At 38.7% G+C, this 15,738-nt stretch overlaps 1 protein-coding gene across 1 annotated transcript in view; it reads right to left on the reverse strand.

Annotated features, from left to right (window-relative positions):
- The window catches only part of LOC131395506 (organic anion transporter 7-like), a 30,258-nt gene that overhangs the window by 679 nt on the left and 13,841 nt on the right, over positions 1-15,738 (reverse strand). Inside the window, exons 3-9 of the mRNA XM_058527371.1 lie at positions 13,272-13,426; positions 13,001-13,169; positions 11,276-11,399; positions 4,685-4,800; positions 3,238-3,452; positions 1,381-1,489; positions 689-892 (exon numbers count right to left, since the gene is read on the reverse strand). Coding sequence (XP_058383354.1) covers positions 689-892; positions 1,381-1,489; positions 3,238-3,452; positions 4,685-4,800; positions 11,276-11,399; positions 13,001-13,169; positions 13,272-13,426 — 1,092 coding nt within the window. The remainder of the gene's footprint in view (positions 1-688; positions 893-1,380; positions 1,490-3,237; positions 3,453-4,684; positions 4,801-11,275; positions 11,400-13,000; positions 13,170-13,271; positions 13,427-15,738) is intronic.

The following is a 15,738-nucleotide window of genomic DNA, read 5'->3' on the forward strand; positions in this document are numbered from 1 at the left end:
AATGGGAGAGGGCCGGGGGGCCATCCAATCAGTTGAAGGTCTTAGGGGAAAATGACAAGTGCCAAGAGGAAGAAGGAATTCTGCCTCCAGATTGCTGTTAGACTGGAGAACTCTTTTCTTCCTTCAAATCTTCCCTGGGGTCCAGGCTGCTGCCTGTTTGCAGATTTCAGACTTGGAAACCCCCACAATACTGTGAGCCAATTCCTTAAACTAAATCTCTCTTGCTGTATATACACAATCCTATTCATTCTGTTTCTCTGGAGAATCAGAATCAGATTATACAGGTCTACAGTATCCAGCACTCTCAGTGAACTTACCTGCACTCCCTGTGCTGAGAGCTGACAGGGACAAGAGATGAGAATATAGTGTTTGAATCTCTGCATGATAGTGAAATATATTCAGGTCTGTGAATCTTACAGTAGGGCACCTAATTTTGGCCTCTTCACCACTAAATCCACTCATGCAGGCTGGGCAGCGTGGATCTGTGTGATCTAGGGAGCCTTGGGTGAGTCTTAGGTCACTATCACTGAACAATGATGCTGTGGCTAAACCAAAGTCACTGACCATATGAAAATAGTCTAGGTCTAAACCTTCCCTTGGAGACAGTGATCCTGGATGGTGTTCTCCCCTCCTCATCACAGACTATAGTGCACAGCAACCGTAAGGAACAGTTAGAGAGTTTACTCACTCATTTTCCACATCCTGGATGGAGTCAGGCAGAGGCTGATTCCTGGTTTCAGGAAGGAGTGGGACAACAAGTGCAGTGAGGTTGGGGGAGACTCCATACATGATCCAGGGCAGATGTGGGGAATATACCGTTAGGATCATCAAGAGAGGAGCCATGGCAGCCCCAATATTAGCAGCAACTCCAATGACTCCTAAAGCTATTGCTCTTGGGGTGGAAAAAATAATACATAAAAACCCGGTAAAAATCCAGACATATAATTTGTCATTTATTAATTTTCTTTGGTTATGGAAGATAGCACATCAATGTGTTTAAACATGGAGATTGATGACATACTCTTGTTTTGGACATTTTCTCTCTCTTATTTGCTAATAATTTTTTTCAATTTCACCTGTGCATTAAGGCACAATTAGATCATCGAAAAAATACTGTTACCCATAGCATTTACCCTTCGTGTGGTTCAGAAGATTACGTGAGAAGAAACATTAAAGGGATTAACTCACTACTCAGCAAAAAGTCAGCTTTTGATTAAAAAATCAGCTTTTGATAACATTTGGCTATAATTTTTATTTTTATTACTATTGTAATTAACTACTTTTGATAGCTAACTAGTCTTGGTTTTCTTCCCCCAGTAAGTGTCAGTTATCTGGGAAAGGCCTGTTTTGATCCTAACAGATAATCCACAAGATTTGTACCTGACTACAGTGGGGATTAGTTCATTTCCATGGGTAGCAGAACTGGTGACAGCAGCAGAAGAAACTCCTATTCCCAAAGCTGCCAAAAGCACACGCAGGATCTGCATTTCTGGAGAGAAGAAGACCAGGGAGACTCAGTAAATTGGAGCTGAAGGAATCAGCATCCCTCAATTTGCAAATGAAGAAGACCGTATTGGAGGTGTTTGCAAGTATAAAATATATTGTAGAGAAACTGCATGGAGGCAGAAAATGCGCAGTGTGTAATCAGGTGAGAAATGTGACTTATCTGCATAATATGGCTTATGGTGAATAAAAAGATTGAGTTATTTCATCAACTCTCCCTGCATATATGAGATTTGCCAGAAAAGGAGAGGGGTAGTTGAGTCCAGCAGATACTCTCTTCCATTAATTCCGTTCTGTGTCTTTTTGCCCTTAACATAGAATATAAGACTATTATGTGGGCAATTACTGAGGGGTATAAGACTCATCCATGTCTTCGAGATTTTAAAACCTAGGAGCTTACACAATATTGACATTGGGTTAACCATGCAGAAGAGACTAGTAAAAAAACATAACTCCTATGTTAGTAGATAAGCTGGAAAGCAGCTTGATCAAGAATAATATTTCAATAATCAAGTATAAGGACCTCTATTAGGAATTTCAGGGAGTCAGTTTTCTATTTCCTACTTTCCCTCCTTCCCCCCACCAAAATTTCATTATAAGCATTACAACACTGGAGTGGGCTCTGTTGTAAAGCAGGAAACTTGCATCATTGCCAATATTCAAGATGAGAAGTGGAGCCCTCCAATCTGGGATCTTGTTAAATACATAACTATGCTGGGAGTTAGGTGAAGCATAGTGACCATCTGGGTTCTGCTATTCATTAGATATTATCATTCAATTTAGTAAAATAGATTCTCTTTTTTTAAACTTATTTTTATTTTTTGTTTATTGCAGTAACATTTGTTTATAACATTGTATAAATTTCAGGTGTACATCATTATACTTCTATTTCTGCATACATTACATCATGTTCACCACCCAAATACTAATTACAACCCATCACCACAAACTTGTGCCGAATTATCCCTTTGGCCCTCCTCCCTACCCCCTTCTCCTCTGATAACCAGCAATCCAATCTCTGTCTCTATGTGTTTGTTTGTTGTTGTTATTATCTACTACTTAATGAGGGAAATCATATGGTATTTGACGTTCTCCCTCTGACTTATTTCACTTTGCATAATACCCTCAATGTCCATCCATAGATTCTGAGAGAGGCTCTTAACTGCTTAGTGCCTTGTTCCTGCTGTCATTTCTCTGTCTGAAGAGAAGGAATTTTTGTTTCTTGAAGTCAAGTTGATTTCTCTAAACTAGAATTTCAGCTATGGATACCTGATATGAGACACATGAGTGGATACATAGAGATCAGAGAATAAATTGTCACTGAAGCTGTAGTAATAAGCGAGACCCCAGACAAGGGGAGTGACAGTATTGTGTCCTCACATGGGATACAATGACAAGGTCTAGACCCTTCATGCTTGCTATGTTAACTATGATTGGCCAAAAGTAAGTGAGCAATTGCTGTCGTAGAGAAACTACCAGTAAAAGATGGCACCAGTTTCCAGACTCTTCTCAGATATAATGAATACATCATATCTCAGAGTCAACTTTAACTGGCCTTAAGCTCTTTTCCCAGCAACTTAATGGCAGAATATGTACTAAACTTTCAGATTGGTTTCAGAATATTGTTAAAACCCAATCTGCGTTTACTTTTGGCTTTGAATAGGTGTGACCAGTACAATTCATGAAGAATGGGAGGAACACATCTTCTTTCTTCAACGTGTGTTATTTTCTCACCTTGAGGAACAAATGTGGTGGTCAGAATAGAGATTCCCAGCAGCAACAGGAAAAGCATCTGGCTAATTCGACGGCCCAGGTGATTGAGTGCCAAAAGTGCAACATAATTGCTTGGAAGTGTCGCTATGCCAAAAATAATCTGGGAAAGGAAAATATTTTCACCCAAGTGCTGGATGTGGAGACTCAGGCCCAAAACAGGAATGAAGGTGGTAAATCTGTGGTGAAGAAGAGGAAAGAAAGATGTCATCAGGTTTTGATTCTGTGTCCTACAAATGATAATATTGAGCCAGAAAACCAGGAGTAAAGAATAAACGCATGGTGTGATTTGTAGAATATTTCTGTGTTGATTATATCTTCTTATTTTCTTTATTTTTGATACTCTGACATTTAGGGCCTTGATCCTGGATAGTTTGCCTTTCCCAGGGCTAGCTAATCCCTAGAGAAAGCAAATGACTCCCTTGTGAGTGTATCTTTCTTATACAAGCCACCAATCCAGAGTCCACACTCCCAACCATCTCCCTTATCAAACTCACATACCAAGCCAATACTCCCCCTGCACTAAATCACTCCAGGGCCAGCTACTGGACAACTATGGACCATCACTACAGCCCAGAGTCCACTGAACGTTCAAATTATTGAATCCTAAGCTTACTCATGTTACCTACCCTCCTCTCCTATTCCTTCCCACAAAAACCCCAATAAAGGCTCTGGGCCATACTCTTCCTTTTCTTCTATCTTGGTCCTTCCGATTGGCCCCAGCATCTTCCTGCACAGCCTTGTGGGCTGTTTCATGCCTCCACATTCTAGGGATTTGTGAGTGTAAACTTCCTTGATGATGGTCATTCCTGAGTCTGTGTGTCTTAATTTATGATTAAACAAATCTTGGGAACATTTTAAACACAATTTCCTTGCAAGTTAATGATTTAAAAACTATCATAAAATAATGTTATGATAATGGAGCTTATAATTGTTGCTAAGTTATTTGGGGGGTGGGGAGTGTTTTTGTGGAGGATGCATGAGGGAGCCTTCTCGGGTTTTAGAGTTTTTTCTATATTCCGATCTGGGTGATGGTTATATATTTACATATGGAAATATTCATTGAGCTGCATATATTTGAGCACTTGACTGTTTGTAATTTTACCTCAGTTAAAATGAAAACAAACAAGTGAAGAAACGTAAAGCCAAAGTCTGTACCGTGATTGAAGTTTTCAGCCTCATCTCCAGTGATGAGCCTGGTAGAGGGATGTGATAACAAAACACCTAACTGTACAATTAGCTCCATGTTAGTCTTTTATAATGCTTTCACTACCTCCAAACAACAGTTATCTTTATTACTTGTTCATGTTTTATCTCAAGTCTGTCCCTATAGCACGTTATAACTTTGAAATAAGAAATAGATTAATGTCTCCACTATTTTAATGTTCCTCGTGTACTATGTGAAGCCTACCTCATAAAGGATAGTATGCAGATCCTTTTACGCATGTTGGGTGTTCGCAACAAGTCATACACAGAAAGTTTGTTCTGTGCTGCCTCCAGCTCCTCCTGCATGGTGGATCTCAAAACCTTCAACAACAACAACAGCAAACTGTTCAGACATTATGAAGCCCCAGTAGAGGACAAGACAGATAACTTCTCTTTTTGTCCACTGGAAAACATAGCCATGGAAGATGCAATGACAGGTGTAAAAGTGGTATGAATGGTGAATTAGGGAGTCATAGGGGCCTGAGGGAAATTTTCAAGTGACAAAGACACTTTAACATGAGACTCAATTTGGCTGTAGGGCATCAAAACCTGATATAAATCTCTAACCTACCCAGCTGGTTTTGATGTCCTACAGCCAAATTGAGGGGATTTGCTTGGATTATGGTCCAAAGCTTTATTTATATCAGAGGGGCACGAAAGATTTGGCAACTGAGTTTGGTTCTCAGCTGGCTGCTCTTAGTAGAAAAACAGTTATTTTTCAGGAAGGAGAATAATTTCCTGACAGCCTTTATTCTGGTTCTTGGGTCAGCCTCTTTCAGGGAAATCTTAGCATATGTTGTGCCTCCATGAATGAGATGCCAATAATTAAATCTGAGGATGGAATCAGGGGAGACCTTAGTGTAGAATGATTTATACCCAAACTTTATAACCCAATGTTATACAATGGCTCTGCCACACGCTAGGTGTGTACCTTGAGGAAGGTAACAGGACATCTCTAAGCATCCATTTTCTTGTCATTAAAAAGATGAATAAGAATAAGAAGATGTTGCTCAAAATCACTAATAATTAGGGAAATGCAAATCAAAACCACAATGAGATATTCCCTCACATTGTTAGAATGGCTATCCTCAAAACAACAAGAAATAACAAGTTTTGATGAGGATGTGGAGAAAAGGAAAGCCTTATGCACTGTTGGTGGGAATGTAAATTAGTGCAGTCACTTTGGAAAGCAGTATGGAAGTTCCTCAAAAAATTAAAAATAAAACTACTATATGATCTAGCAATTCCACTTCTGGGTATTTATCTGAAGAAAATGAAAACACTAACTTCAAAAGATATATGCACCCCCATGTTCATTGCAGATTTGTTTACAATAGCCATCATACAGAAATAACCTAAGTGTCCATTGATAGATGAGTGGATAAAGAAAATGTGGTACATATATGTACAATGGAATATTATTGAACAACAAAAAAGAAATCCTGCCATGTGCGATAACATGGATGGACCTTGAAGACATTATACTAAGTGAAATAAGTCAGACAGAGAAAGACAAATACTGTATGATCTCACTTATATTTGGAATCTACAAAAACAAAACATGGCAGGCCCAGTGTCATAGTGGTTAAGTTCACGTGCTCCACTTCAGAAGCCCAGGGTTTACGGATTCAGACCCTGAGCACAGACCTACACATGCTGTGGCGGCATCCCACATGCAAAATAAAAGAATATTGGCACAAATGTTAGCTCAGGGCCAATCTTCTTTACCAAAACAAAACAAAATGAAACAAAACCAAGCTCATAGATACAAAGAACAGATTGGTGGTCACCATGTATGTGGGATAGGGGGTTGGCAATGGGAGAAGGGGGTCAAAAAGTATAAACTTTGAGTTATAAAATAAGTCATGGGGAAGTAGTGTACAGTATAGTGACTATAGTTAATAATACCTTATTATATATTAGAAAGTTGCTAAGAGAGTAGATCTTAAACGTTCTTATCTCAAGAAAAATAAATTTTGTAACCATGTGTGGTGATGGATGTTAACTAGACTTACTATGTTGATCCATTTTACGATATATACTAATATTGAATCATTCTTTTGTACACCTGAAACTAATATAATGTTATATGTCAATTATACCTCAAAAAAAAAAAAAAGAGAAGAAAATCAAGATCAAGAGAAGAAGGAGTAGGAGAAAAAAAATAATGTCCCTCTCACAAGGATTTCCAAGGCATACATGAGGTCACAAATGTGCCTATGGAATTGTAGCTAGCACAGGTGAGCAGTTATTGATTTATTAATTATTTAAATAATATTAACTCCATTCTCATCCCATCTTCACAAATGAAACATTACCATGAAGCTGCTTAGAGAAAATTTCATGATGAAGGGAATTGAGAAAAATGAAAGGCCACTCTACCCGGAGGTCTAGAGCAATCAACAGGTTGGTATTGATATAAAGTGGAGCAGCTTTGTTAGGAGAATTGTTTGGCCATCCATCAGATGGAGGTGAAAACATGACTAAGACCACAAATTTCTGTATTATCTTTACAGAACTCAAAAATATGTATCAAGTGAAAGCATATTAGCTGGCCATTCATGGATAGAATCTCTTGCTTAGACCACATTTTAACTGCTACCCGTGTGCCGTGCTCTATTCCTTCCACTGGCATGAGGTGATTGTCAGCTGTCATTCACTTAGATTACGCATTGTTTTTTCCCTGCTTTCAGCTAGTATCACTTACTTTTGTATCCTCCTGGCCCCTGTAAATCTTTAAGCTTTCCTTCTCTGGATTGGGCCAGTCTGGTAGGCAAAATACTAGATATGGGCTTGGAACCAAAGATAACTTCTGAGAAGTTAGTTTGGCCAAAAGAATTTTATATAATTTAGGCAAATATTGACACAATATTGAAGTGCCATAGAGCTCCACCTAAATTTCAAGGTCCACCTCCATCCTTTTTTTTTTAAGCATGAGGCAATGTTCTCCCCATCATATCAGGAATCCTCAATGCCATTGTCTGCATAATGTTTCACCTCTGAGGAAAACCTGATTTCCTCCAGCCATCTTCAGAGGGATCTGAATTCTCAGGAGCATTATTTGAAATCTTCTAAAGGAGCTCTGCTTTTTCTGGGACTGTAAAATCTTCCATCAGATATGCCACTGTGCATGTTTCCAGAAATTTTCTATTTCTCCTTTTTGAGTGGTCAACTTGTAATCCTCTCCTTTACCAATACAAGGAAGGCAGATTTTTTTTCTTATCTCTATTAGCATTCTTAACATTCTCTTATCATTTTAAACACTTGGATTTAAAAATGTCTATGAGTTTTTCTCTCTCATATTAATGTGAAAGCTCCTTGAAGGCTGAGACTCTGACTTGTTCTATTATACATGATCTAGCACCATGCCTGACACAATATAATTTTTCAATAAATACTTTATGCATGTGCATAACATGAAGAATGATTTACCTAAGGATGCACAGCAATATCTGCCTTCCATACCTGGGATGGAAAATAAGAAAAAGAAAGACTTCTCTGGGGCATTTCCACTCAGTCATGCTCTTAGAACTTGTAATAAGGAGAATGTAAACTCCACACAACATGGGTTTGGACTGTTGTGGTCACTGCCATGTTTCCAGGGATGGAACAAAACCTGCCACAGGTCAGCACCCACTAAATATACCACGAAAGAAAGTGTATGGGGGAATCAATGAATAGGAGAACCTCCTTACGCTCTATTCTGCATGGTCATTAATCCTTCTACTGGTGCCACTGTTCTGAAAAATGGACATCAGAACATTAATCGGAAAGAAATGGATTACTTTTAATTACTTTCACTTACACAGAGTGAGACCAATATACAATCTTCTTTTAAATAATTATTTTCATTTAATTAATTTTTGAGGTAACTTTGGTGTATGACATTATGTAAGTTTCAGGTGTATATCATTATATTTCGACTTCTGTGTAGACTACACTGTGTTCACCACCCAAAGTCTAATTGCCATCTGTCACCAGACCCCTGTGCTCTGTTACTCCTTTTGCCCTCCCCCATCCCCCTTCCCCTTGGGTAACCACCAATCTATTCTCTGTGTCTATGTGTTTGTTTGTTGTTGTTATTGTTTTATCTTCCATATAAGATTGAAATCATATGGTATTTGCCCTTCTCTGTCTGACTTATTTCACTTAACATGATGTCCTCAAAGTCCATCCATGTTGTTGTATATAGCAAGATTTCATTTTTTATGGCTGAGTAGTACTCCATTGTATATATATACACACATCTTTTTATCCATTCTTCTCTTGATAGCCACTTAGTTGTTTTCAAATATTGGCTATTATGAATAAAGCTGCAATGAATATAGTGATGCACATATCTTTACAAATTAGTGTTTTCATGTTTTTTGGATAAATACCCAGAAGTGGATTAGCTGGATCATATGGCAGGTCTATGCTTAATTTTTTGAGAAATCTCCATACTGTTTTCCATAGTGTCTGCACCAGTTTACATTTACACAAGCAGTATGTGAGAGTTCCCTTTTCTCCATATCCTGTCCAACGCTTGTTATTTTTGTCTTTTTAAGAATAGCCATTCTGACAGGTGTGAGGTGATATTTCATTCAGGTTTTAATTTGCATTTCCCTAATAATTAGTGCTATTGTGCATCTTTTCATGTTTCTCACAGCCATCTGTATATCTTACTTGGAAAAATGTCTGTTCAGATCCTTTGCCCATTTTTTAATTGGGTTGTTTGTTTTTTTGTTGTTGAGTTGTACGAGTCTTTATATTTTTTGGATATTAACCCCTTATCAGATATATGATTTGAAAATATCTTCTCCCAATTGTTAGGTTGTCTTTTCTTTTTGTTGATGATTTCCCTTGCTGTGCAGAAGTTTTTTAGATTGATGTAGTCCCACTTGTTTATTTTTTCTTTTGTTTCTCTTCCCTGAGGAGACATGATATTCAAAGAGATACTGCTAAGACTGATGTCAAAGAGTGTAATAGCTTTATTTTCTTTTATGACTTTCATGGCTTCAAGCCTTACCTTCAAGTCATTAATCCATTGTGAGTTAATTTTTATGTATGGCATAAGATAATGGTCTACTTTCATTCTTTTGCATGTAGCTGCCTGGGTTTCCAAACACCTTTTATTGAATAGACTTTCTTTCTCCATTGTAATTTTTCACTCCTTTGTGAAAAATTAGCTGTCTGTAGATGTGTGGGTTTATTTTTGGCCTCTTGATTCTGTGTGTGTTGTTTTCTTCCAGTATCACGCTGTTTTGATTACTATAGCTTTGTAGTATATATTGAAATCAGGGAGTGTAATACCTCCAGCTTTGTTCTTTTTTCTCAGGATTGCTCTGGCTATTTGGGATATTTTGTTACTCCACGTAAATTTTAGGATCTTTGTGCTCTTTCCACAAAAAATATTGTTGAGACTTTGATAGGGATTGGATTGAATCTGTTGCTTGCTTTAGGAAGAATGGATATATTAAGTATGATAATTCTTCCAATCTATAAGCACAGAATATCTTTCCATTTCTTCGTGTGTTCTTCAATTTCTTTCAACAATGTTTTATAGGTTTTAGGGTACAGGTCTTTCACATCCTCGGTTGAATTTATTCCTAGGTATGTTATTCTTTTTGTTTTGATTGTAGCTGTAGTCATATTCTTGATTTCTCTTTCTCCTATTTCATTGTTAGTGTATAGAAATGCAAGTGATTTCTGTATGTTGATTTTATACCCTGCAACCTTACTGTTTTTGTGGATTATTTCTAATAGATTTTTGTGTATTCTTTAGGGTTTTCTATGACATGAAAAAGTCATCTGTTGAGATACTTTCCTTTTATACCCATTTTATTCAGAGTTTTTATCATAAACAGATGCTGTATCTTGTTGAATGCTTTCTCTGCATCTCTTGAGATGGTCATGCGTTTTTCATTCTTCCTTTTGTTAATGTGGTAAACCATGTTGATCAATTTGAAGATGTTGAACAATCCTTGCCTCTCTGGAATAAATCCCACTTGATCATGATGTATGATCCTTTTAATGTATTGCTGTATTTGATTTGTTAATATTTTGTTGACAATTTTTTGTATCTATGTTCATCAGTGATATTGGCCTATAATTTTCTTTTTTGTGTTGTCCTTGTCTGGTTTTGGCATCAGGGTAATGTTGCCCTCACAGACTGACTTAGGAAGCATCTCTTCCTCTTCAATTTTTTGGAAGAGTGAAAGGGATAAGTATTAAATCTTCTTTGAATATTTGGTATAATTTACAAGGGAAGCCATCTGCTCCTGGACTTTTTGTGTTTTTGGAGGTTTTCGCCTGCCTTTTCAGTTTCCTTACTAGGGATTGTTCTGTTCAGATTCCCTATTTTTCTTGATTCAGTTTTGAAAAGTTGTATAATTCTAAGAATTATCCATTTCTTCTAGAATATCCAATGTTTTGGCATAAAGTTTTTCATAGTTATCTCTTATAATTCTTTGTATGTCCTGGTGTATGCTGTATATTCTCCTCTTTCTCTTCTGATTTCATTTATTTGAGTCTTTTCTCTTTTTTCTTAGTGAGTTTACAGACTTTGTAACTGTAAATACTCAGTGCTTTCTGCCATCATTGAGTAAAATATGTGTCCAATACTTTCAGCAATAGCATGTCCTTTCCTAATGTTAACCCAAACAATGTTGACACTCATTGAGAATGAGGACAGTGAGCTCAGAGGACCCACAACCACTCCTGAGATCTTACCTTCCATTTCTGTTATGGATACTGACTGATAAAATGTTAGGTCATGTTTTTCATACATCCCATTACCATCTTCCATCCTCCTCACCTCCAGGGTTAGGGTATCTCCAGCATTCTTCCTTCCATTTCTGTGTGCTACTTGTCTAAGTTTCTTTAAACCCTCCTCGGGTTTGTTGGCTATGATAAGCCACCGAGCAGACTCTGCCAGCCACCTGATCAAAGAACAGAACAGAGGTGCAGTTAACTCTCACTTGCCCATTTTTCACATAGTCTTTGTCTAGAGATGTGATGGGGTTTAGAATATGCCACTGAAAATATGTTGATTTGACATATTGATAATATTGAGCTGAAGGCACTTGAGAAACTGCAGATGCAGAAAGATCTCTCTGACTTCTCCCTTTCTACCTACAAGTAGGTCATAACATTTCCCATATTAAAAATGCCCATCCAGGGCCAGGAAGAGAAGAAAATTCTTATCACCAGAGACTGGGAGTTGACATTGAAATGGACTTGTATAAACAAACTTACTAAAATAACTCATTTTCTCTTAGTTTCCCCGTATATTTCCTAGTTACTATTCCACAAATTAATGCCCCTGGCCCAAGCCACTTTGTCTAGTCACATCCCCATAATTTATGGGGGGTTTTTTGTGTGTAAAAATGTATATGAGCTTTTGGGCCTAATGTCTTTTTTGAGTCTTCATTTTCCTACTGAGGACTCTCGTGTACAAACAGTAAATAAATTTGTGGCCCGGCCCCATGGCTTAGTGGTTAGGTGCGTGCTTCGCCACTGGCAGCCTGAGTTCGGATCCCGGGCGCGCACTGACGCACCTCTTCTTCAGCCATGCTGAGTCCGTGTCCCACATACGGCAACTAGAGGGATGTGCAACTATGACATACAACTATTTACTGGGGCTTTGGGGAAAAAAAAGGAGGAGGATTGACAATAGATGTTAGCTCAGAGCCGGTCTTCCTCAGCAAAAAGAGGAGGATTAGCATGGATGTTAGCTCAGGGCTCATCTTCCTCACACACACAAAAAATAATAATAAATTTGTATGTGTTTATTCTGTTAATCTTTCTTATGTCAGTTTAATTCTTAGGCCATTCACAGAACCTAAGAGGGTAGAGGAAATTTTTCCTCTTCTGCAGATGCTTTTCCCATCCTATTTAATAAGTACCACTGTGTGATTATACCAAAAAATATAAATTTACTTTCTTTTTTCTATAAATAGGAAAATATGAGGACGCCATGCTAATGCAATGCACTTTGTCTGCTGGGAACACAGACTTAGTGTCATATTGGCTCCCCTCTTATTCAGGAGAAATGCCAATTGTGTAAACTAAAAGTACCGTGTGCCTAAATGTGTATTCAAATAAACAGTGAGTAGCTCTTTAGTATAACTATGTTCCAGACAATATTAGGTACACACTTATACTAAAGTATTATTTGTTATTTGTTGAAAATTTGAATTTAATGTGACGTTCTGTATTTCATCCAGTTAGCACATAAAAATATAGAACTCTCAGATAAATAGAAATTTCACATAAACCATGAATAATTTTCGGTGTAACTATATGACGTATAACATTTGGGATGGTATTATACAAAAATATGTGTTGCTTATTTGCAGTTCACATTTAATTTAGTGTCCATGATGTTATCTGGCAACCTTAACTTTTCAGCTCCTGGAATTGCACAGATTAGTAGAACACGTGCTCAAGTGTTGACCAAGGACAAAACAGAATCAATGTCTCCTGATTCCATGCATCTTTCATTCCAGGATCCTCTAAGACTGAGAGAGAGAGCTTATACCTTGAAGACAGAAGGATGGCAAATACTGGCACAGAAAACACCAGCTGGAGGGTGCGCCAGTCTCTAATGGCGTAAGCCAGACCTCCTAATATTATCTGTCCAACACTATAGGAACAAGATGTCAGTGTCGTTCCCAAGGCTTGGAATTGGGGCACTGTCCATTCTAAAACTGCAAGAAAACACAAACGGGATTTTGACTTTAAACAGAGGTGGAATGTCAGCATCAAAGTCAAGGCTTGGAAAATGTACAAGATCAAAAGTGTTGACTTACTGAGCATAGTGCTATTTATCATGATGTTCGTGACAGAAAGGCCAGCCAAGAAGCGCAGTGAGCAGTAAATGAGGAAGGTGGGAGCAAAGGCTACACAGGTGTCAGCGATGGCACACTGGAGCAAACACCACATGAGTATTAACCTCCTCCCAAACCTGAGAAACAGGTACAGATTAGATTAGGGAACAAGAACAACCTATTGTAAAAATAAGTGTGAAAAATGGGGCACATTTTGAAATTTAGGGAATGTTTTTGCATGTGAAACTTTACACTTAAAACCTTAAAGCATCAACAGATAATCAACAATAGATCTCAGAAGCAACCCACCCTGTTTGTAAATAGATCCTGAGTATGACAAAGCTTCTTCTCTAATCGGTTGCCCGTCAATCTTTGACACCAATTGAAATGAAATAAGACAGGCTGCTAAACTGGAAATTTTATAACATTGTAAATATTCCTTTTACTATCGGATGCAATTAGCACCATAGAAAGTCTGTATAGTGTCTAGAATACAGTGGATTTTAGTCTCTACATGGGACTCTATGGCCCTACAGGCTAAGGCTAAAGTGATATGAAACCTTTTCTACTGCTATTGATTTCTAGTTTCATACAATTGTGGTCAGAACAGATACTTGATATGATTTCAATTATCTAAAATTTTCTAAGAGTTTTTTGCGAACTAACATATGATCTATGGTAGAGAATATTCCATATGCACTTCAGAAGAATGTGCATTCTTATGTTGCTTTTCCTAATTGATTTGGATACTTCTCATAGAATTTCTTCACTTCTAAAAAATCTTAGTTTTCTCTCCTCTTCCACCTGAATCATTTGTAGATTTCCATCTTTGAGCTCACTAATTCTCTCTTCCATATGGCCTCTTCTATTTCCAATGCTTTCTACTTTGTTTTTTCATCTCATTAATTGTGTTCTTCATCTCCAGAATTTCTGTTTGTTGGTTTTCTTTTTTAGAGTTTCAATCTCTTTGGTGAAGTACCTCTTTTGTTCATTAGTTTTCTTCCTGAACTCATTGAACTGTTTTTCTGAATTTTCTTGTACTCATTGAGTTTCTTCGTGACAGCTGTTTTGAATTCTCTGTCAGTTAGACTGCAATCTTCTGTGACTTCAAGTTTGGTTTCTGGAGAGTTGTCATTTTCTGTCTGTTTTACCATGTTACCGAAATTATTCATGGTGCTTGATGAGTTTATCCTCTGCCAGAGCATTTGTGGAAGTACACATCTCTCTTATTTGGGTAAGGCTTTGGTTACTTTAATTCTAATATGCTTCTGGTTGTATTTGAGATTCTGCACTTTCTGCCCTCTGCAGGCATTGTCAGTGCCCTCCTTGTGCTGTTTGTGCTTCCAAGGTTGCTGGTGCCTTGCTGCTTATGATGTGGCTTCAGTCTCGAGTGTTGCCACCTGGGTCACCAGGCTGTGAGCATCTCTGCTGCTTCTGGGGTAGCCTTCTCATGTTCCCCAACTGGCTCTCTTTGGGTTCCCCATGGGCTCGGGTGCTGCTTTCCCATGCACTACCTGGGCTAGTGCTTCTTCTGGGTTACCTGGGTGTGCTGATGGTACTGCTGCTGGGGGCTGTGTTAATAGATGTTGCAGCTGCTGCCAGGGGCTTGGGGTCTTGTATGCTTCACCTGCTGCTGATAGGGCTGCTGTTGGTGGTACTACAACTAGGGGCTGGGTCACAGGTTCTGCTGTGGTTTGTGAAGCCTCATGTCACAAGTGCTACAAGCCACTGCTGTGGGAGGTGGAGGGGCTCAGCCATGAGTGCTGCTGCTGCTCCTGCAGACTCTGCCTCCAGCGCTGGTGCACTTTTTGAAACCTCAGATCAGGGCAACATTGTCTCTGCTGAGGGTTTCCACATTTTTGTTTGTCACCACCGGCGAAGAGGGAGAGAGCTGGGCCATCAGCACTGCTGTTTTCCTGAAGCCTCAGATTGTGGGCACCCTTTGCCATCAGGGGGAGGGCAAAGGGTAAGCCGTGTCTGCTGTTCCTCCTCTTGCAGCCTCTGGTCTCTGGTGCCACTGCCATTTTTGAACCTTAGGTCAGGGCACTACTGCCACTGCTGGGGGTCTCTGCATTTTGGATCACTACCACCACTGGAGAGGGCGGGGCTGCTCCCCTAGTTCCACTGCCTTCCAGAGGTCCAGTCCACCTACCTTCAGATGTACAGATGCATGGATCTTTCAGACATTCTGATGTGCTCTGCAGGGAGTCATTTGTTGGCTAATGGATGTCCTACCTCTTGCAATTTACAGGGGAGAGAAAGGAGAATAACTCACCCTGCCATGATGGTGATGGCACTCCTCTAGTTTTCTTTTCTTTTAGTGTTCTTTTCTGGACTTGGTATCAGGTTAATGCTGGCCTCACAAAACGAGTTTGGAAATGCTCCTTGCTTTTTGATTTCATGGAAGAGTTTGGAAAGAATTGGTGTTAATTATTCTTTAAATGTTTGG

Source organism: Diceros bicornis, chromosome 31, assembly GCF_020826845.1.
Source record: "Diceros bicornis minor isolate mBicDic1 chromosome 31, mDicBic1.mat.cur, whole genome shotgun sequence".
Lineage (NCBI taxonomy): Eukaryota > Metazoa > Chordata > Mammalia > Perissodactyla > Rhinocerotidae > Diceros > Diceros bicornis.